The 23,626-nt window shown below is 42.8% G+C and overlaps 1 protein-coding gene across 2 annotated transcripts in view; it reads left to right on the plus strand.

Moving 5' to 3' along the window:
- LOC311046017 (uncharacterized protein) overlaps positions 1 to 23,626 on the plus strand; it is a 52,068-nt gene that overhangs the window by 21,082 nt on the left and 7,360 nt on the right. For both annotated transcript variants that reach the window (XM_084058090.1, XM_084058091.1), the window contains exons 15-42: positions 128 to 193; positions 380 to 424; positions 528 to 581; positions 1,704 to 1,767; positions 1,938 to 2,045; positions 2,317 to 2,472; positions 3,014 to 3,103; positions 3,385 to 3,542; positions 4,810 to 4,882; positions 4,977 to 5,083; positions 5,284 to 5,470; positions 5,766 to 5,837; positions 6,248 to 6,358; positions 7,470 to 7,688; positions 7,875 to 8,039; positions 8,746 to 8,910; positions 11,250 to 11,393; positions 12,121 to 12,225; positions 12,972 to 13,150; positions 13,358 to 13,421; positions 17,673 to 17,747; positions 18,893 to 19,000; positions 19,783 to 19,893; positions 20,668 to 20,742; positions 20,973 to 21,098; positions 21,623 to 21,730; positions 22,332 to 22,487; positions 23,190 to 23,297. In XM_084058090.1, coding sequence (XP_083914216.1) covers positions 128 to 193; positions 380 to 424; positions 528 to 581; positions 1,704 to 1,767; positions 1,938 to 2,045; positions 2,317 to 2,472; positions 3,014 to 3,103; positions 3,385 to 3,542; positions 4,810 to 4,882; positions 4,977 to 5,083; positions 5,284 to 5,470; positions 5,766 to 5,837; positions 6,248 to 6,358; positions 7,470 to 7,688; positions 7,875 to 8,039; positions 8,746 to 8,910; positions 11,250 to 11,393; positions 12,121 to 12,225; positions 12,972 to 13,150; positions 13,358 to 13,421; positions 17,673 to 17,747; positions 18,893 to 19,000; positions 19,783 to 19,893; positions 20,668 to 20,742; positions 20,973 to 21,098; positions 21,623 to 21,730; positions 22,332 to 22,487; positions 23,190 to 23,297 — 3,199 coding nt within the window. The remainder of the gene's footprint in view (positions 1 to 127; positions 194 to 379; positions 425 to 527; positions 582 to 1,703; positions 1,768 to 1,937; positions 2,046 to 2,316; positions 2,473 to 3,013; positions 3,104 to 3,384; positions 3,543 to 4,809; positions 4,883 to 4,976; positions 5,084 to 5,283; positions 5,471 to 5,765; positions 5,838 to 6,247; positions 6,359 to 7,469; positions 7,689 to 7,874; positions 8,040 to 8,745; positions 8,911 to 11,249; positions 11,394 to 12,120; positions 12,226 to 12,971; positions 13,151 to 13,357; positions 13,422 to 17,672; positions 17,748 to 18,892; positions 19,001 to 19,782; positions 19,894 to 20,667; positions 20,743 to 20,972; positions 21,099 to 21,622; positions 21,731 to 22,331; positions 22,488 to 23,189; positions 23,298 to 23,626) is intronic.

Genomic DNA, 23,626 nt, shown 5'->3' on the forward strand with positions numbered 1-23,626 from the left:
GCGTGCGTGCGTGCGTGCGTGCGTGCGTGCGTGCGTGCGTGCGTGCGTGCGCGTATGTGTGTGTGTGTACAGAGACTGGGATAGAGAGAGAGACAGATGTCTGAGCTGTATATCTATCATTCTATAGGGAGGTGATGGAACTTTTCCAGGAATTAAAGGAGAGAAAGGAATGCTTGGTACAGCTGGGAGTCGGGTGAGAAACGTGCATACAGAGACACATGATGCAATCCACACACTCAAGCACACACACATACACACACACACACACACACACACACACACACACACACACAAACACACACACACACACACACACACACACACACACACACACACACACACACTCTAAAACTTGTGTCACTGTGGTTTTCTTCTACAGGGTTATCCAGGGGTACCTGGTGTATTTGGAGAAGTAGGAAGTGAGGTATGTGATGTGAATGCTGTCAATATGGCAAAACATTTCTCTACTAAATTAATTTCCTATTAATTTTCAATTCAAATAAGTCAATACATTTGTATTATTTCAGGGTTATCGCGGAAACACTGGACTTCCAGGTTTGATTGGTAGAATTGGACCACGGGTAAGCTTCTGATTGAATGTACATGCACGTGTACAGTAAATAGAAAAAAGCTAAATATATATGATTAGGTGGGGTTAAGTGTTACACAAGCCTTTGTCTTTAACTTAAATGGTTGCCATTTGAGCAACACAGTAGAGTAGTGGAGACTGGAGACACCAAGAGCTGAAGAACTGCACTTTCAGCTTTAGGGTTACGATTGGGGCTTAGATAAGGTTTTAGGTTTAGGTTTAGGTTTGTTTAGGTTTAGGTTAGGAAACAGAGCTTGATTCCCTGTATAGTTACAGTTTACGTAGCTATTTACAGGGAAGGAGGTAATGCTAAGGCCATCCAATGTAAAAATACTGAAATGTGTGCCAAATAAAAGGAGAGATATCCTCTGTTTGGGTAAACCCTTGTTTTGGGGTTTAAAATATTAGGAAGTTTTAGGTCTAAGATTATCTTTACAAATCTATGTTTGAGCCTGTGTTTCAACACTAGGTGTCAGGTTAAGGTTGGGATTGGGTTAATTGGGGTTAGGTTAGGTTCTACAAATGTGGTTTTAGCAGTGCAGTCTCGGCTCTGCAGGAACCAATCTACTCAGCTGCGATCTTAAAGGACGACTTCACCCATTTTCCACCCAATTTTATCATGAGCATTAGTGAGGACCAATTATATGAAGATGGATTGAAAATAGGTGAAGTCGTCCTTTAACCATTGCTCCATAGAGAACCACTGTTGCATTTTGATAGAAGGCCACAGGGTGGCGCCACTGGCCTACAACAGCCACCTATGTCAAATACTGTACATTGCATTGGGGGGAACTTGTTCTGCAGTCAGTGGAAAAGCAAAAGCAAAATAGTAGTGATGGATGTTTTCTCATTAATAATCCATTGGATGCACATGCTCATAATATGGGTCTGCATTATATGATTATATTTACTACTGAGAGTAGTTTGCATTTCAAGGATATTCATGTGGACTCATACAGGTTCAGAAAGGGACAATATCCCCCTCAATAAAATCAAGTTTTAATTTGAATATGAGCTCCATTTGGTTCCATTTGTACCTTCTCAGAATAAAATTAAATAAATGAATAAATTAAATAATAAATTAAATTCCGGATTCTCTCCTTCTCCCTCATAGGGTTTCCCTGGAGACCAAGGACCCCCTGGGCTTTTGCAGTTCTACAATGCTAGTTATGCTATAGGTGAGACCCCAGCAGTGATAACCCTCTGATTCTGATTTTGATCAGGTGGTCCAACTTCATCACTTTGTTCTAAAAGTAATCCTACAGAGGCCCTGGGGTTTATAAAATGCTATTGACTGGAGCATGAAGACTGCTTTTTATACTGCATTTTTTTCTGGTGCCTGTTTTAGGTCCCAAAGGGGACAGTGGTTTCCCTGGACTGCCAGGTGACCCAGGTGACCCTGGGGACATGGGTATGCATGGACCCCCTGGCCTACCTGGCCTACCAGGACTAACAGGTTGGCGTTCCTCCTTTTGTTCAGTACATTCCAGTACATCACTGTCAGGGTTGTTATTGTTTACTTTGTTGAATTGATGACAATTTAAAATAAAATAAATAATAAAATAAATTATTTATTTTCAATCTCAAATAGAGTGCAGATTAATGCTGATTAACAGATTAAATTAGTTAGCGTTAAGATTGTAACTGAAACTTGTGAATTGTGAAGTGTTTGTGGATTAGAGCTTTATAACACTTTGACCTCTCCACACATCGCGGCCTCCTTGCAGATGGTCGACGAGGTGCTCCTGGTCCCAAGGGCTCCAAAGGAGAACCAGGGACCTTATTCAACAACGAATTTTCCCTTGGTCCTTTTGGCTCAGGACCAAAGGGACCTAAAGGATTCCCTGGACGTAAAGGTGTCACAGGTCCCCCTGGCCCCCCAGGTATACTGATACCCACAGTCAACATGCGTCAAGGCGTTTTCGATGTTGCTCTGCCAAATGTTACAAATATGATCTAGAATGCAATAAAGATATTTTGTGCAGGCGGTTTTGATTGTGATCTTATCATTGTGATGCACTAACCGCACTCTCTTTCTCTCAATGTGTGTGTGTGTGTGTGTGTGTGTGTGTGTGTGTGTGTGTGTGTGTGTGTGTGTGTGTGTGTGTGTGTGTGTGTGTGTGTGTGTGTGTGTGTGTGTGTGTGTGTGTGTGCGTGCGCGCGTGCATGCGTGTGTGTGTGGTGTGCATTTGTATGGTGGCATCACACTAGGATGTGGAGGTGAGAAGGCTTTCATTGGCACTCTACCAAGTAGCCAGTTATACTAAAATGATGAAGATTACACTCATAGACAATGTAAAGCTTTACTGCTGAACTAAATAAAACACATTACCCTGCATGGATTGTGCCACTCCATGTGTTCATATTAGTGAATAATGTTTCCTGTTTGGACTGTGCTTTATTGTCATTTATTTGGTGCTACAGATTACTACTGTGAACCAGGAGACCCAGGAGACGCTGGTTATCCAGGAGACCCTGGAAATGGGGGACGGAGAGGAATTAAAGGAGTTAAAGGTGCTCAGTGTGTACTAATGTGTGTATTAGTTAGTTCTTGTTGGATTGAACGACTCTCTCCAAAGAGTCAGCTATACATAAGTGGACACTGAGCACTACTGCCTCACTGAACTCTGTTATTTCTGTGTGTGTGTGTGTGTGTGTGTGTGTGTGTGTGTGTGTGTGTGTGTGTGTGTGTGTGTGTGTGCGTGCGTGCGTGCGTGCGTGCGTGCGTGCGTGCGTGCGTGCGTGCGTGCGTGCGTGCGTGCGTGTGTGTGCATGTGCTCATCTCTGTCCTCCAGGGTGCCCTGGTGCTTGTGAATGTACGCTACTAAAGGGACAGGGACAGCCTGGCCCACCCGGTTACCATGGACCTCCAGGATCCAATGGGTTCCCAGGAAGTCAAGGCCAAAAGGGCGATCCAGGAGTGAGAGGAGACTTCGGCCCAAGAGGACCAGGAGTAAGACAAGATAAGATAAGATATTGTAAACAATAGAGATTGCATTTGTATAAATAGTAAAAAGCAAACAAATGTACTTTAAATCTGAAATAATCTGAAAACACAATCTCTAATTAAAACCCCAATTCAATATAAAACGTATTCCTGACTCCTTCAAATGATCACTTGTATTGGCAGAAAATATAATTATGTAATGTAGCCCTGTGCATGGGGTACGACATGAGAGTATGGCAGCAATGTATGAGACCAGGGTGCTTAGGAAGGGGAGAGCGATTGCTAGGGATAGAACGCACCCGTTATACAGTCAATACCACCTTTTACCATCAGGACGACGGTACACAGTGCCAATGTTGCAGGCTAGGGCTTCAAGATCATTTGTCCCTACAAGTATAGGACTCCTGAAACAGGCCCCATCTCAGTTCTGTGCATAAAATATAATGTGATGCCTCTTGAACCATGACTGGTTGCCTTGTCTAGTTGTATGTATTTTTGCGAACGCGGAAGGAGGCCGCCCAAGTGGAGCTTACTATGAAAGTCTGCTCGGCTTGTGTGTGTGTGTGTGTGTGTCTGTCTGTCTGTGTGCAGTGCACTGCCTGGGTGCGGCCGACAGAGTGCGCCAGAGTGCAGCTACAGTCAAAACACAAACACACACACACACACACACACACACACACGCAAAGTAAACAAGGTACAATAGTATAATGCCTTTATAAGTGGAATACCTAAACATCTATAAGGGGTCCTATCCACAGAAAGTGTTTCACTGGGGCGCTCCTCCTTCCAGTGCCGAGCATCCAGCATTTTTGGCAGAGCCTCATGGGTGCTCCATGCTTCAAGTTTCATCCCCCTGGCTGTGTCTGACAACCCTGTCAAATAACGACCTGACTTGTTACTTGTGACTTGTTGAATTGTTACCACAACCGTGAGACGTCCATGCTTACCGTTATTTCAGCTAGGCTATTTGTGCTAATAACGCAGATGACACAATGTTCGAGGCACAGCAACGGTTGTTAGGTGTTGCAGGCGTCGATAAACGCTCCATACTCTTAGTAAGAAACATTCTGGACATGATATCCAAAGTGCTCTTCTGCTCAAAAAAACTCTTTCTGTGGACATGGCCGCTAAGGGCATATTTCATGTATTTTCCAATCATGTATCAAAGTGCTCTTGGCTGCCAGTTTACAGTATAGTGCTCATTGGGAGAGTTATTGGTATGAACTATCAACTGTGCTATAGTATGATTGATGACCTTCCGTTGACATGACAGGGTTACGCAGGAATTCCAGGCCTCAACGGAGTGAAGGGTCAGAAAGGCGACTCACATGCAACGCACCATAAAGGTTATGTTCTGTGAAGTCTTAATCAGCACCTTATCGTCAATACTATAATGCCCATAGGATTTCTAATGTTTAATCGTGTTCATTTTCTACGCAGGTGCCAAGGGTGACCCTGGAAGCCCTGGGTATGCAGGTCCACATGGAGCTACGGGCAGCCCAGGACTTCATGGACTCCCTGGTCCAGAAGGAGATGCTGGACCCCCGGTGAGTGTTTTCTCTCTCTGTGTGTGTGTGTGTGTGTGTGTGTGTGTGTGTGTGTGTGTGTGTGTGTGTGTGTGTGTGTGTGTGTGTGCGTGTGCGTGTGTGTGAGAGAGAGAGAGAGTGACAGACCAACATCTTGTATTGTTTCATTGTGACAGGTTGTCATCCTTCTCCAGATGTGAACTGTCATGTTTTCCTTGCAGGGTGATGGGTTTGAAGGAGTGTATGGTCCAAAGGGATTCCCTGGAGCTGTTGGTCCCAAAGGGTTTCCAGGGCTTGCAGGTTCTCCAGGTCCTGCTGGTGCCCCAGGACCTCAGGGGGCAGCAGGGATTCAGGGAGGTCCAGGTACACCAGGGTTCCCTGGGAATCCCGGAAGACCAGGCCCTCCAGGTCAGAGCGATAATTAAGTTATATTTAGGGTTTCGGTTTAGCGATTGCTAACCTTGTGTTTCTGAGACTTCATGGGTAAGATTCGAGAATAGCATACATACAGTATTGTTTGCTTTGTTTTTTCGCCTTTTCTTTTTGTTTGTGATCTTTTGTGGTAAAAGAGAAGGTGAAAGGGTAAATAAAAACATGGCTTAGTGTAAGTTCACCTGTCTGTAAGGAGGTCATACTGTAACTAGACATCTCATCACATGAAGTATTCTTGAGCTTGAAATATTTACTGTCTTTGTGTCTACAGGTGAAACTGAGAATTGCTGTCATGATATCCTGCCTGGACCACCTGGACCAAAGGGAGAGCACGGTGTGCCAGGTAAATGTGTATGGTCTGATTATTATGATTCATCATTCATCACTGATGTATGGCTGAAATGAAAACTATTGGATATACATACATTCAATAGATTGATGCATGTTTTGACGCATTTCAAACCCATTTTCATAGCTGTAAGAGAAGAGTTAGGTGAAATGGCAGCCAAAACTATATTATTCTTCATATATGTTGTTTGATAGACTGTTTGATAATACTAATCTTTAAGATATTTCTATCCTCCAAGGAAGTGGGTAGAAAAAATATATAGTAAAAAATATTGTATTAACATGGCTAAAAGGATTTAAAACCAACATACAGAGAACCAGTCTTCACCAGGGCATATAGTTTTTTTTCACAGAACACCCGGTTTATCCCATCTAATACTAATCAATTGTTGTTGTCATTGTCAGGTAATCCCGGTGTACCAGGCATACCAGGCTTGGTAGGGGCTTTTGGCTACCCAGGACCTAAAGGCATAAAAGGAGATGATGGAGGATGGAATGGAGGGATTGGACCCCCAGGTAAGACCTCTCTGCACAGCTTTTTCACACAGCTATCTATACAGTATGCAAGGGATACGACCGGCGCACCGTCAATTATCCCGCTTATTACATGGCTACATAATACATAAATTAACTAGACAAAGTGCTCCTCGGAGCACAGGTCTCCGGGTCAGGTAGGTTAGTGTGGTCCAGCAATGTTCGGAATTCGCCAATCAGGCTGGAATGTGACAAAACGGACGGATCCGTCTTAATCACAAGAGATAATATGTACCGATTTGTGTGATGTTTGGAGGAGTAATATACAACATTTGTAGGAGTAATATACAATCAGGATGTAATATGAAAAATCTGAAAGACCTGTTTCGTTTAATGACTACAGAGATACTGGGTACCGATTTGTGTGACATTTGGATAAAATCTGTAGGAGTACTCCTATAATAGGCCCATGTGAAGAATTTGGGGCAGAATTTCTGAATTGGCATCCAGGGAGTGTGTGTGCACAGTTTCTCTACGATCAAGCCAACGGTGCCGGAGATTAGCTGCTCACAGACGGCCAGACAGACGGACGGACGGACAGACAGACAGGGTGCAAGACTCTCTCGCCATGCCTTTCAGCCTGGCAGAGACAATAAATTGACCCAAAAGTAACAACAAAACGAAGAAGTGTGTGTGTAATGTGTGTTGTAAGTGTGTTGCTTACGGTAATGAAATTATTCCATAAGTCGCCTCGGAAAACAAGCAAGTGTTGATCAAATAGAATACATTTTTGGTTACTGCATTATCTATTTCTCGCTTCAAATGTTTTCAAAAACATTCTTGAGAGCAATGTTTAGCTGTACATGACAGTGCGTTTGTTTACATGGCTGCCGTGTTGGATACAGCATCAAATCAAGCAGCGCAGCGGGTGCTCTGAGTCTTTGATTAGACAGCGGTGTGATATTGAGCTCATCTGTCATTATCCAGAAATAACACACTTCAGTGATTGACCAATTACAAGCATTCAACCAAGCTGTGTAATAAGAGTATATATAAGTTTCCCAGAGGTACATTTTCTAACTGGACGTATGCATATTTGCAGACAATTTGAGTGATTCCCAGTCCGTTTCATTGCCTGTATTAATTGTCATAGGACCAAGAGGTTATCCTGGAGACCCAGGTGACCCTGGCGACTCTGGAAGGGGTCTGGATGGACCTCCAGGCTCTCCTGGGATGCAAGGCCCCCCAGGGCGGAAGGGTGAACCAGGAGATCCCCGTGATGCCAGGCCTGGCACTCCCGGAGAACCTGGCTACCCTGGGGCTCCAGGGAGGAAAGGATTCCCTGGCATTTCTGGAAACCCAGGCTTACCAGGTTCATGTCCTTAACATTTACACGCGCACACACACAAAATGTACTTCTATGGACAGATTACAGATTATTTTATTGAACTTTTCTTTAAGGGCAAGTTTGTAAAATAAAATAAAATTGACTGATAAAGACCCTCAGCTCAGAAGCACCGACTGCAGGAACACTAACTGTATAACAATGTGCTCCCAGGAGGACAGGGTCTACCAGGCGGACCGGGCCCGAAAGGAGAAGCAGGATCTTTTGGTGACCCCGGCTTAACTGGTCACCCCGGACCACCTTGTACTGAGTGTGATTTGAAAGGGCCCACAGGCCCACCTGGACCTCAAGGAAACCCAGGACCAAACGGAAGACCAGGTGAGCATGTGGGAACAGAGGACAAACCACTGCGATTTTTTTTTTTATAAATCAACGCTATTGAACACCCTTTTACGTCTGTGTAAAAAAGTATTAAAAATCGCTTCTGACAAAACCTCCCAACTCAATTGGATCCTCAAACTGTCCGTCAAACCAACCAACTCCGCCCCTCTCCACTGCGCGCTGCTGCCGTCAGTGCCGTGCCTCAGCGCACATAGAGAGGACAGAGGCAGAGCTAGTGCGGACCACACAGCAGATAAACAAACTAAACGGCAGGGTTTTCCCCCCGTAGTCTGTTAAAACTATGCAGTGTACCTGTTTATCAAGCTTAGCACTGACGCTAATGAAAACAAGTAATTCTATTTCTACAATCTATGAAGTGAAAAAAAAACTACTGGCTTGATTGCCATGACATTTGTTGTGTACCTTCATGTTCCCTGGAGGACGAACCCTGCTGATTCTGGTGACCCCATGGTCTTTCCTCTCCCACGAGGCATAACACTTTGTGGCTTATTCTTTATTATTGAATACATTTCACTTTAAAGCTTTTGTGGTTTAAAATAAGTTTGAATTCTTCATCACCCTGTCCCAATTCTGGTATTAATATTTTTTTTTTATTTTGCTACCAGAATGGTAGCATTAGCCTTTCAAATCACTTTTATTGTCCAAAAGGGTGTAGTGATGTCTTGTTATTATTTTTGCACAGGTTACAATGGTCAGAGGGTTAGGGGAGATATGGGTCAACCAGGCCATGGACCGAGGGGGCCAAAAGGTCTTCGTGGCCCACCTGGATTATCATTATCAACTGGATCCATAGGCCCCAGGGGATCACCTGGAGACCCTGGGTTTCCAGGCCAAACAGGATACAAAGGTAAGACACTGGCTTTTCTTAACCCTCTACTTGGTAAACTAATACTATACTAATACTAATACTATATAATTGACTGGGGTCTGATCTGTTGTATTGGTCCTCTCTTTTTTTTCCTCTACACCAAATCTCCTCGCTTAAAAATAGCCCGAGCTCATGATGCTACGGTTCAAGTTGTTAGTTAACCAGTTGGACACAGAATAAAGCGCAATGACAGAATATTTATAGATATTTGTCTTTTACAGTACAAGCTAAAAGAGTAATAGCATTGACCTGGAAGAGGCCGGACAAACCAAGCATTGCACAGTGGTTCAGGGAACTGTCTTTATGTCTACCCCTGGAGAAAATCACACTATTCTCAAGGACAAACAAGAGTTGTTTCAGGAGGTGTGGGGTCGTTTTATACAATACATGGAAAACAATAATCTGTCACATTTAATGGAAGAATCTGGAGAGGACTAGTGCTGATGTTATTGTCATTGTGTGTTGTCCTTTTGTTATTTTGTGATTGTCTTGTAATGTTTAAATGTAATTGTCCATATTGTTTTCTGTAATGTAATGTAATGCTGTAATGTTGTGTGGAAAAAGAAAAAAATCAATAAATATATTGTTGGGAAAAAAAATGTGTTAGTTAACACATTTAACACATCAACTGCTAGGTATTAATCATAGACCGTAAAGAATATGGACGAAGGGAACGGTGACGTCACCCATTGGTTTCTACAGACCGTAAATGAAGCCGATTGTTCAGGAACGCGCAATCTTTCATCTTTAATATATACCAGTGGGCACGTCGGAACTCAAACGCTATTGCTTGAGACCCAATCTGGGAACCCATTGCCACATAAAAAGGAAAAACAGCGCCCTCTGCTGTTTTTTACTTAGCTCTGGGATAAGCTCAACGGAGTACCCGTGCGCAAGGAAACCGGGGTTTTTGGTCTGCCTTCAGCGCTCCACTTCCAGTGGTGCGACTATGTTTTCATTCCCACTAACAATATTTCTCCACGGAACACTAACACCAATTCTTCCAAAGAACATGGATCGTTTTGGTTATAAGCCCACTTGTTTCTATGATGAAAGAGCAATTTAAAATGTTCCCTGTTCTTGTCGGTTTTGAGGACGCTAATGTTAAATGAGTTTCGGCTTGTTTCTAGTGGGAAAGGAACGGCACACGCATAAATCCCGCCCACTACATTTGATTGGGTAAAGCGCGGCCTGCTTCCTGATCTGATAGCACGCCCACTTGTAACCAATGCGCACGGGTTGTCAACACGGCTACCGACAGATTCAAACGCAGAGCAGAATCTGTTCTTGAGAGATTACTTGAGACCAGACATGTGGGGAACCGGAAAAAAATCCCCAAAGAATGCTATTGGTTGGATAGGTTGTCACTCAAGAGCGGGGGCGGGGAATGAATGCTATTGGTTGTGTAGGTTGTCCTGGAGCATAGCCTACTTTATCATTTTAGAATAAATGGGACCATAATTTAGCAAAACGCATATCATGATGATTTAAAGGAGACTTTAAACTAGTGACTGGAAGCATATAGTATTGATGACAATTTTTATTAAGGTAAGAAAATCTAGTCTAAAGTTCATCAAAAACCCATCCGCTTACAATGAGAGAATATTCCTTCTGACTCCTGCAGGGCTAAAACAGCGCCATACAGGTCATTCATATGAACTGTCTCTCTTCCGTATCGGCCTCATTGTAAATATGTCAGCTGGCCCCTTGGTATTAATTCATTCATTAATCTGCCACTTCCAGCGTTTTAACCTTATTTTCCCAACCCACGATGTGGACACGATGTAAACAAAAGCTGTCTGGGGGGGAAGACGAGGGTCTCTTCTATCTACCAGGGGGAAACATTTTTTTACCCGCGATCTTCCGTTCTTTAGTTATTGGCAGTTGAAAATAGCTTGTTTTCACCAAAAACGCAATCTGGTAAAATAAATCAGAGATAAATGTATTTTTATAAATCTGATAACATTGCAGCGGACTGGGTGATTTTTTTTAAATGACATCATTTCCGGGTCAATTCTTCTCTGGAAGTCAAAGCAGCATTCATAGGTTGGAGAAGAGCACCCTCTAGCGTAATCACAGAAAAAAAAAGATGACGTAGATTTACATCCATGGCAGTCAAGCGTTGATTTGAGATGACGTAGATCTACGTCAGTGGCAGTCAATGTGTTAAAATAAAAAAAGTCGGTGTATTTATCTTTTCACAAATGTTCTGAGGACAGGACGCTGGGACTAAGTAGTCAACATGCCATCTGGTCATCATCTCCCACTGCGTCTTCTTGTTTGAAATCAGAATGTCTCTTTGTTTTCTGTCTGCCCAGGTGGGCGGGGGCTTCCTGGAAGGGCTGGAGCCAGAGGTTTACCAGGTCACCCTGGACCTAATGGACCCAGTGGGAGGCAGGGTGAGAGAGGTTTTAGTGCACGGCCTGGTGACACAGGAGACCCAGGACTGCCTGGTTTCAAAGGTAACTCTACACACATCTGTTCTCCAATAGTTAGGGCCCTGTGTATTTAGTCCTAACTATGGCTTGAAATGGTTTGACTGGAATTTACATTTACCAGTTATAAATCCATAAACAAGTCTTGTCCACCATATACAGTATCATGACTTAGGAATAGGATCCAAACAAAATGAACAATTGAAGGATATATTTATTTTGTGAAACAGATCTTCATTTGACTACTGTAACTTTGTTTAAAATATTTTTTTATTGTGAAGCACAGGATAAAGATATACATTTTCAATTCAGACACTTCCCCATTTCCAAAAACAAACAGACGTGCACACAAAATAAACTGGTACTATGAAAAGAATACAATGTCAAAGTACATATGGGTTGAATTCTTATAACTGTTCACAACCTATAGGCTGCCTTTATATTTCCAAATCGACTACTGTAACTTTGAAAACAGAATGCCCCACAAAGCCTTTTCAAACTTCATTCAATAACCTCTAAACAACACTATCATAGCTTGTGGTCACCTTTTTTTCCCAGGATGTAAAATGTATCTGTCCGGCTCTGCTGCAGGTTCCTAAGACTGAGACCAGACTAGACAGATAGTTACATACTGTATGAAGAAGAGAGGCACAACTATTACAACTGAGGCCAAGTGTATACTGAAACATCTTTGATCTTTTCAATTACTGCATTGCACTTTCACTCATTCATCACAATTCTGTTGCCCATTCAGGTCGTCCTGGTCCACCAGGACCACCAGGGATGCCACCTCCAGACAATCCAACTATACCTGGATTTCCAGGACCGCGTGGACCACCTGGCGACCCGGGACCCCAAGGTAACAGACGGGATAAGATAAGATGGAGCTTTAGTCATTCCACAGGGGGTAGATTTGTAAATTATAGTTGCGAAAATAGACGATTTATAAGCGCATTGCATCGTGACATGATCCGCTATTTCCGCAGTTTAAAAAAATATATAAACATTTGTATTTTTATTTTGACATGGCCACAATATGTACGCCAGGGTGAAAGTGGTTAAAGATTCAGATTTTAAACGCTGCTCTACCTCTGAAATATTAAATTGAGATTTGGCTAAAAGATGATCCAGTGGTGAAGGCATGAGTGGACTAAATATATAAAAACTAGATTATTTCAGCATGTGTCCACTGAAAATCCAGGAAGCGCTGGTACAGAGCGGTTCAGTCCCGCCTCTCTCTTATTGCTTTGAAGTGACATCGATGAGCTCTACCCTTCAGACCAGTGTTGATTTTGACAACATGATGTTGACAACTTGTTGATGAATTTGTCAATATATTTAGTCTTAGTTTTAGTCATCGTAGCTTAGTCAGTGAAAAAAAGTAATCGACGACCATTTTTCGTCATAGTTTTAGTCGACAAAATCAACACTGCTTCCGACAAATAGATTTTTTCAACTTGAGAACATGAAACAGGTCAGGTCCCTGTGTTGGGACACGAGTTCTGAAAGTGCTAGCTTTTGATAGGACACTTTTGGCGACTAACAGTTTTTCTTTTATCATGGAAGCTTCATCAATAACATTTGAAATATTTTTGTCTTTAACAGGCTTCAGGGGGCCAAGAGGACCACGAGGTGACTCAGGGCATGATGGAGGGCCTGGTTTATTTGGATATAAGGGCCAACCTGGTCTTCCAGGCCGGCCAGGGATGTTCGGCACTCCTGGACACCCAGGACAGAAAGGATTCACCGGACCACGCGGATACTCTGGACAACCTGGAGAACTGGTATTATGTCATATTGTCTTCTTGTGTCAAGAAAAGGACACAGCATCAAGGAGCAGTTCTTTCAACCCTATCGTAAAGTTGCCTAAAGGGCTTAAATACTGAGATCTTGTACCAGACTCAGTGTAGCGGCTTTAATCTATATAAATTACAGTATCCCAGTCCTACAAATGGAGTAAAATAGTTGTAAAGTGCTTATTCCTGTTTCAGGGGGACCCAGGGGCTTCAGGACCTCATGGTAACCCAGGACAACCTGGATTATCAGGGGCTAAAGGTGAGGCACAAAAGACCAGTAACAGCTGACAAAGGTTCTTCTTAATCCTGATTCCTGGTTTAAGGACAATGACCAATAAATCAATGCAGGGAATGTAGTGAGAGCTAAAGACATACAGTATTGACGTTTGACAGAACGTCATTAAGTCACCCCTGCAATAAACCTGCAGACTTACTGGCCCTCATTTATCAACGCGGTACAGCCCGAATAATGAGCGTACGGCGAGATCACCGCACCTTTCGGCATTTATCAATATATCCTGACGTGGGCTTCATCCTACTTTACGCTGAGATCTCACGTCTGGTCGAGACCAGTTGTTGACGTTGGCTGCGCCCGTTTATTCCATTCTAGACCTGCGGAGCAGCATTGTCTGACGGTCTGACAGGCATCTGGACACATACTGTATATCCACTCCAAAATGTATATCTACACTAATAAATAATCCCTGTGAAAATATAACATTATAAATTAATTTAAACAAACTGCTTTTTTTTTTGTCACTTAAATTTTTATTAATTTTTCCACACACATACATACACCACATATAAAAATAAAATAAAACACAACTGGAGACAGACCTTATCCCAAGTAAAAAGAAAAAAACAACAAGGAAACAACATTTCAAAGCCAGTCATGGTTGTTGTAATATCACATGAGGATTTGAATTATTTTACTTTATTTTTGGGGGAGCCTAGGTAACCCACCTGTTTCATTATCTAGTCTTACTTCTCATTATACCCTACATCCCCTCTTTATCAATAATTTGTTCTTTCAAAACCCCTTCTTTATCTGAATTATGTGACTTCAAAAGTTTTCTACCTATCTTGTACTGTTCTTGCCTGAAGGATCTCCACATATAAAAAGAAACGGCACAAAAAAAGTGACTCCCAAACACGTGGTAAGGACCGCCGTGACCCTTAAACCCTCCTAACAGGGTAAGGGGGTAAACCCCATGTTAAATGGGGGCCCCACCCTAGGCAACTAGATCTAATCCCATCCCTGGGCTTCCCCAGCGCCTAGCCATCTACCTCTTAACATAAAAAACTCTCCGTTGGTACATTTCCCCCCAAAATGGAAAGAAAAAAAACAACTCAAACATTTCGTTTGTACACACATCCCTCCGTATTCTCCACATTGAGTTGGTGGTGTTCCCAAAATATGACTGTTGAATCACAGCGGTAGGAAGGTTCTCTCTTTTTTTTTTTTTTTTAAACATGTCTATTATCATGACATCAGTGTCTTGTCCTTTTCTCTATAAATTGTCCATCCCTTGTCATTTCCCCTTCCCACCTCCCATCTTCATACCAACTCAATGTTACCTCTTATCTCTTAGCATATTGTATTCAGTCCTTTTTTAAGCACACTCTCAACTTTTCTTTGGCTCTCGTCATCGCTCCTCTTTCCCCCTCCGTTCGTCTTCGCTCCGTGACTCCATGGTTCGCTCCCGTGTGCCCATCCTCCTCCGCCGTTGGGTCCACCGTCGATACGATGTAGCTCCCGTCCTCCCTCGGCGTGTCAGCGTCTCTTTCCCCGCTTGGTTGTCCCACCATGAAGCCTCTCTCTTTCATGGCTTGGGAGACCTCTGTCGCATTTCTGTAGATCCTCATTCCGTCAAGCCAATGGATCCTCATCTTCGTGAAGGGGGTCTGGAAACGGATTCCTTTTTCTTTTAACAGTTTTTTCGCAGGGAGATATTCTTTCCGTATACGGACAACTTCGTGTGGGTAGTCGTGATCGAAGCCCAGTTGCTTGTTACCAACTTGTATCTTTGTTTCCCAGGCTTTTTTAAGCACCATCTCTTTCGTCTCAAATCGAAGAAAGTTAATCACAATGGATCGTGGGTTGGTCGATGGGTTGTTGATTTTCTGAGTGCGAGCGCGGTATCCGCTCTGTATGTGGAGTTGGGTCCCTTTAGGTAGAACAAGCTCCGTTTGAAACAATTGTTCCATATATTTCACTACTGAAGCACCCTCCGCCCCCTCGATGAGACCGAAGACCCGCATGCTGCACCGCTTGGCCTGCGACCGCATGTCCAGTAGCTCCGCTTGTAATTGTTCCACACGGTCACCTGCCCCCGTTTTCCACTCTTCCATTTCTGATATGTGCATTTGCGCCTCGTGTGCACCAGCCATCAACGATGCCATCTCTTCATCGTGTCGTTGAATCTGCTGATCTATCTCCCTGCGAAAACTTATTATTTCCTCCTTCATTTCCCTTTTAATTTCTTCTTTAAAGGACGAGAGCTCCTGTTGTCTTTCCTGCTTGTCAGATTGTAGCTCTTTAGTGATATTATCGAATCCCTTTCGCAGTATTTCCGCGAGGTTTTCGTCCATTATTTTACCCGTTAATTCTCTCCTTATATTGGCGATTCCCTCACGCATTACTTCGGCCAGGCCCCCGTCCATTTTCCCATTCGAGTCTTCTCCTCCGTCCGTCGTCGTCGTTGTTTTTGTTACTTTATTTTTTCTGCTGTGTGTCTTCGAGTGTTTCTACGGCTTCATCTGTGTCTCCTAAACAATACTTTTCATTCCTTTTCCACTTTGTTTCTGTTTTTGTCGAGTTATTGTCGAGTTATGTATGTCCAACTGTAGAGAGCTAACTACTTAAGCTGCACCTCTCTCCGCCATCTTACCGGAAGTCTAAACAAACTGCTTTAACAGTCATTCAGATAAGATTGTAGATCTGGCTGCATTGAAAATAGCAAATCTACAAGCTCACAAGCCAGCGTCGCATCGCATCGCGACACGTTGTGAGCTTGTAGATCTGCTATTTTCAAAATAACGAGTGCTTTTGCGTCGGGAGTCGCGCGGTCGGGACAGTGAGGTCTACAAACTTACAGTAGCTTGTCCTATGGTATGGAGTTATGTCATAGAGAGTTATGTAGGCTACAACCTGGCTGGGTTAAGGATATAAACCTGACGATCCAATCTCTTATAACGTGGGTGACGGCACGGGATCACTGCAGTCTGCAGACCGCCCGAGTCTCATGGGGAATACATGACTGCTTTAGTGTAACTCGAACGCGCACTGCTCGGTATGGGGTAAATAAATATACAAACATATTCCATTCATGGCGATGTGATTGGTAGGCCTATCATAATATGTCATTCATGTAGGCTACAAGCCTACTGACTGACAAAGATTGCACCGTAACGGATTATGAAAGACGCAGTTGGGCGCATGTGTGTGTGTGAGAGAGAGAGCGAGAGAGAGAGGGGGCGTGTGCATGTGTGCGTGCGTGCCTGTGTGTGTGTGTGTGTGGTGTGTTTATGTGACTTGACAGGCAGCGAGGCGAGCCGGCTAAACTCTTTCTTTGGTCGTATTCTGGTTCTTCATGTCGTAAAATCGGGGTGTTTCGAGAATATTTAAGGGCGTGTTATTTAAATGACGCTCGTTTTCAGACGTGAGATTTATCAAGGCTGGGACCAAATGTACGCTGGGATCAGCTGTGTAGGATGCGTTGATAAATGTGACTTCGACGTTGGTGTACGGCCGAATATATGGAAAAATATGCACCGGTTTATACGCTCCGTTGATAAATGAGGGCCAATGAGTGCTCCAGTATCTTTCTTTGGGTAGTCTTTTTGAAGCGCCCAGGTAAAACGTTTTTGAATACATACATACTCTATGAATAAGAGAGGAAAAATTATTACGACACAGTTCATATACCAAAACGTCTTTGATCTTTTCAATTACTGTATTGCACTTTATTGCACTAGCAGTATGACAGAAAATTCTACCCTCTCATTTAAGATTTCTGGGGAGGCCAGTCATTTGGATCTAATGTAAAAATAGAACGTGCTCACTAGAGCACAGTCCACCACCAAAGACAAGAACTACTACCGAACTACTACCAGACCTACAGGAAGTTCCGGTGGGTAGGACAACATGTACTTCCCCTCCTCCAGTTGGGCACTTTCAGCAGTAGTTATTTCCTACAGCTCCTCATGAGACGGAGATACAACTGGGAACGAGGTTACGTGGCAGTTTGTCTATACGTTTTGTCTACTGGTACCAGTTCTCCCTTCTTGACCCCATGGTAAACGTGTACATTGATTTACCAACCCTTTTGGTCAATCTGTGTGAAAGGTCAATCAATTCTTCCTTGGCCTACAACCAACCTTTTCACCAAGTTTTGTGCAAAACCGACAGACAGACAAACAGATGGTGAAACAACGGTGAAAGCGTAATCTCCTTGGTGCAGGTAATTACCAATCAGAACACAATGTAATGATTCAACCACTTTTCCAGGTGACCTAGGCGAATCATTTGGACAGCCTGGTCCACAAGGGCCCAAAGGGGAGCCAGGAGACAGCGGAGGCACAAGTGAGTTTATTACCTTTACTTAACCAGGAAAACAAAACAAATTCTTAACTTAAAATATATATTTTTTTCTTTGCTATCAGTATGTTCACCTCTGAGGTTATGACAGTGCACGTCAAAAACTAGGGCTTTCACCAACAAGTCGACTAGTCGACTTGTTATATATATATGTTATATATTGTTATATATATTTTTTTTTTTTTTTTTTTTTTTTAAATTTTTAATGCTATAGTAATGGCCCATCTTACTATTATTATTATCCTCCTGACTTTATTTTTTATCAAAAGGGGGTCAAAAGCATGCCCAATAAAAGCCTATTATTGGGCAATGGGGATCCTTGGAGACGCTGGTGTGGTGCTGTGCTGCTGTGCCAGAAGCGCTTCCCTTAAAACGCCATAGAAATAAGGGCAGGAGGATAATAATAATAGTAATATAGTAGTAGGATGGTATTAAAACAGTGCCACCCAAAAAAAAAAAAAAAAAAAAATTAATTTAAATTTCGACTAGTCGACTAGTCGACTACCACTGGGTCAAATTAGTCGACCTGTAAAAATCTCTAGTCGTGAAAGCCCTACGTCAAACTGTTGATTACTGTTTCACATGAATCAAGAATGAAATGTCACAAAGCTAGATGCATGTACACACAGAATCCCATGACACAAAAGGTGCTCACGCACGCTCTGTCCAGCGTAATGTGATGACGCATGGGAATGATTGAGTGTGTTGAAACTTGACACTCAAAATTTTGCCATTTAACACTATTACACTCGTATTCTAGTTAATGAATTAGAACAGATGTTTGTTTTTATTGTTTTATGCTGACTAATCTTTTGTTGTTCATGTTTTGCATGTTCTTGTCTATTCATGATTGTGCATGTCACTTGCACATTTCCCTTCATCCAGGCTGTGATGGTGAGTTATCAGAATAGGGACCAAAATGAACATTGATAATCGAAAGCTACATTCTTATAGCACTGCACATAGGCCTACAGCCTAAGCGTGAATGACCCCAGGACCAATCGCATGATCTCTTTCGTCCTTACAATTGATATCATATCCTGGTACAATATACAGTATACTAATGCAATTTGAGCAATGCCGAAAACTGTAACAACAGCTGAGCCATCATTCTTTTCCTATCCCTCTAGCAACTGTTGGGCTGCCCGGTGAGCCAGGGAACCCTGGACACGGGGGAATCCCTGGATATATAGGACCACCAGGGATTCCTGGCAACCAAGGAAGGCCTGGAGGACCAGGTAATATCTAAAGCCTGATTTAGACTTAAGGTCAAAACATGCTCCTTCCAACGTTTTCGGAAAAGGAGTCGATATTACTTCAAATTGACGTTATTCAGAACTTCTGATGGGCGGTCTCAGAACTTTTTTCTAAGAACTCCTGCACCCACAGATGTCCTGACCTTCTGTTTGTAAAACCCGTCCGAAGCGAAGGACGGAGACTTCGGAGCATTAAAAAAATAGACCATCTAAAAAGCGTTGTGATGTGACTCTTTGTGAGCTTGTAGATCTGCTATGATCGCATGGGGCACATCATATGAAGGAGTATATAGGTATAATGACTATAATCATGGAACTGATGTCCTGCTGTACTACTGAATTTCACCTCAATGTAAAAAATATACTGTAGAGGATGATTGTTCATGGGATCAAGCACAGCTCTCGCAGATGGGTTGAGAACACACCACCATTGACTTAATCTGAGCAATTTGTCTGCACCTACTGTATGTTCAGCTCTATATATTCAGGGTAATGTTGCTGTGATTCATTGCATTACAATATGTGATGTTCTGGAGTTCTATTAGTCAAGACAGCTTATTATTTCAGTTATTGTTTTGCTAACCTTCTGTGTGTTTGTGTATGCGCGCGAGCTTGTGTGTGTGTGTGTGTGTGTGTGTGTGTGTGTGTGTGTGTGTGTGTGTGTGTGTGTGTGTGTGTGTGTGTGTGCGTGCGTGCGTGCGTGCGTGCGTGCGTGCGTGCGTGCGTGCGTGCGTGCGTGCGTGCGTGCGTGTGTGAGAGAGCAGGACTGCCTGGTCCGCAGGGTACACCAGGTCGTCCAGGTTTTCCAGGTACTCCAGGTGACCGTCTTGACCGTCAAGGACCACCTGGTCCAGATGGCCCTCCTGGACCTCCAGGTACTAAGACACACAGAGCCGTACAACCCTCACATACTGTATGTCATCTCTTAGATTTCAACTACATGTTTTTAAATAGCTTTTCATTGTATTTATTCCAATGTCATGGCTGCTGCCATGACAATATTAATTTAAAGGTAGGGTTAGTGATTTTCTTTGGTTAAGGGTAGGGTGAGTGATTTACTTTGGTTAAAATAAGTGTTAAATAGCTCTATATTCTATTCTGATAGTACTCATTGCTATAGAGTGTTAGTTCAGTAAAAAGAGTCTCCCATGTCTCTCAAGCTCATTATTAAATAGAAAATGAATTTTCAGTGCTGTGTCCTGATTGGCTTAAATGTTGTCACATACCTGAAAATGTTTACTAAAGAGCTGGAGAGACTCCTGTGACCGAACAAACGCTCTGTAGCAATGATTACCAAAAAATATCACTTACCTTACCTTTAAAATCACTGTTAAAGTTTTGGAAATCCAATATAAAAAATAACGCCATCATGACCCACGGCTAGTGGGAGTGACATCAGGACTTCAGTACTCTACAGGACTTCAGGAATCTCCTCAGCAGTCAAGGGCAATAAATCCAGCAGAAAAAATCTGTTAATATGCAAGCAAATAGAAGATACAAGCTGTGCTTCTCTTTATGTTCAATGAGCAAACGGTAAATGGAGACAGGAGATCACCAGTTCTACTGGAAAAAGGCAACTCAGTGAGGGTAAGAACACATGTTGAAGAAAACCTGCTTGTTTATGTGACATATTTGTGCTGTCATCATAGGGGTCCATGGACCACCAGGTCTGGATGGACTGAATGGGCTGACAGGCGCCAAAGGGATGAAAGGAGATGGTAGAGGTACAGTAAGGGTCGGGGAGTTATGAGTTACTTTGTACACTACAGTATTTGCAGTTTGAAAGGTGCGACTGCGACGCGTTGTGAACTTGTAGATCGTCTATTTTTTATTCCATTGTACAACGAAGTGTTTAATATGCAAAGCACAATATTTGAAGAACATCAGCATGAATGTAACATAATGTAAGTAGAATAGAATAGAATAGACAATGTATATGTACTTATATGTCCAGGACTAGATCCGGGCCCACCAGGTCCACCTGGTTTTCCTGGGGGCAAAGGTCAACGTGGACGCCCTGGACGAGGAGGTAACACCTACCCTGGACCCAAAGGCCCCATTGGCCTGCCAGGCTACCCAGGTACTGTATAGCATTATTATAATCATGTATCAAATATATAAAGACACTTTTGGTTTTGTTATTTTTATGGAAACACATGATTTTACTTACAGACCAGACCTTATAAGTATGAGGTTATGGCTTCATATTGTCGCGCTCATTTTGCTTTACTCTCCTTTTTTATTTGCTTTAATATTTTACTCTCCTGGACATGTTGACAGGTTAAATGTTACTTATAGGCATGTAACGATTTATCGTAAATCTATTCAAATCAGTTCAAACTGGTGACAATTTAAATCGATTTAATACAAAAAAAGCGTGATGCAAATGTAAAAACAGAAGAAAATATGGGATCTTTGTAAGAGAATGGATAAAAAAGTCATTTGCTACTGTATTGATAAGAGGATAAGAGAAAACGTATAATAAGTTATAATTATAAGTATTGTAAAAAAGAAAAAATCATATTGTGAACCTAGTTTTGTGATTCGAATCTAGTATTGTTGAATCGTTACATGCCTAGTTGCTTATTTTAATTGCTCTCTCAGGTGCCCCAGGCTATCCCGGAGAACCTGGCTCGCCAGGCAGAGAATGCGGCAGGGTAGAGAAAGGCCCCAGTGGAGACCCAGGATACGAGGGCCCCCGCGGACCCCCAGGTCTGCGCAGTAAAACCCTCAGTGTTAATATAATTCTTACGTTTGTACACTTTCATAGTTACATAAGGATTCATTAAACCTGAGGTTTTTACTGTGTGTGTTTAAATGTTTGCCTTTGTGTGTTGTTTTTGTGTGTCTGCATACCTTTACATAATCATATTGGAGTATATGAATTAGAATTCATTATTTAACTAGAAAATGTGCTCCCCGGAGCACAAGTCTCCGCCAGCAAATATTGATTAATCCTGTATAAGCTATTTATATTACGTATTTCTCAGCCATTTCGTGATTATTCCTGTCTTACCTCACTTTGAAAGAGACAGAGACTCTTTCAAAGTGACACATCTATTTATAGGCCGCTATACGTCATGCGTCTCACTAGCCAATCAGAGCACACTCTTTCAATGTATTGTCACGTGTCACGTGAGGCTTGACCAATGTTAGCTTGGCCGAGGGGGGGGGGGGGGGGGGACGGAAAGTGAAAACATAGTCTCCTGGCGGAGACAATTATTATTTAAAAAAAAAAAAAAATGTTGGTCACATAAAATAGTTAATTATTTAATAAGAATATCTATGTCTGTACGTGTGTGCTTGTGTGAAGGTTTTCCCGGTGAACCAGGCCCTCCAGGTAATATCAATATCTCCTACGGGAACCCAGGACCACCTGGCTTCGATGGATTACCAGGTCGTAAGGGAGAGAGAGGCCACCCGGGACCGCCTGGATTCACAAATTTCCTAGGCTTTACAGGACCTAAAGGTACATGCAGAAACCTTCTATCTCCATATTCTAACCCAGCAAGCACAGTCAGGACCCGGACCAATAAGTGACGTCTCGATTGGGGCTAGATCAAGTCAAACCAAGACAAGTCAGATCTGGCCCAGAATATCACCTGATTTCAACCAAAATTAATCCTGACCACAAAAACGTCACTTCCAGGACGTCATCTAAACACATTTCTCATCACCCAAAATTGCTGTCCAAATGTCCATATGATGTCCCGGTGATGACGTCCTGTAAATGACGTAAAGATCATCCCCATATGGGCTGTGATCTGGCCTAGTCCTGAACGTCACCGGGGTGATGACCGGGCGTCATCATAACGTCATCATGACATCATTGTGCTTGCTGGGAACGTTTTGTGTTTTTTTTGTATAAAGAAATGCCCTACTTGTTCACACAAACGCACCAAAAGTAACAGATCCAGAAGCTCAAAACGTGGCGTGAAGCAGCGCGTGTTGAGCTTGTCGATCTGCTACGTTTGCTATTCTTGAATTTGATTCCTGAAAAGTTCCAGTTTTGGACATAATGAGGTTTCCACCCGACAGAGACGATTATGTTTTTGTTTGTCTTAATTACCCACTTTCAACCAAGTAAAGTGAAAGTACCTCAAATTGTACTTAAGTACAGCACTTGAGTAAATGTGCTTCATTACTTTACAACACTGCTTAATTCTGACAGGTGAAAGGGGTCCTTTGGGTCCCAGAGGTCCTGAAGGACGCAGAGGTCCAAGAGGTGACCCTGGATTTAGCGGACGCAAAGGAGATAAAGGCTTTTCTGGAGAAAGGGGTGAGTGGTGCCGCTTTGGGCAAAATATTGTGACAAAGATATTAAAGATATTTTAAGGGACATAAATGAACATGAGCAGATTAATTATTCACCATACGTGTTGTAACGCCAGCGATTCGAAACTGGGTCACCCACGTGGAATGCCAACACCTTAACCACTAGTGTAAAGGGGATTTCCCCCTTGGCCAGGGGAGATATTAGGCTTTTGTTCATCAGTCTCTGAGCCACCACTACTACATGGAAAGCACTGGATGATACATTACCAACTTCTTAAAGCATGTGCATATGTTTGTGATTCTGTATACATTGTGTATTAACCAGTTAAACCC

Source organism: Gymnoscopelus microlampas (assembly GCF_963454915.1).
Source record: "Gymnoscopelus microlampas genome assembly, chromosome: 5".
NCBI lineage: Eukaryota > Metazoa > Chordata > Actinopteri > Myctophiformes > Myctophidae > Gymnoscopelus > Gymnoscopelus microlampas.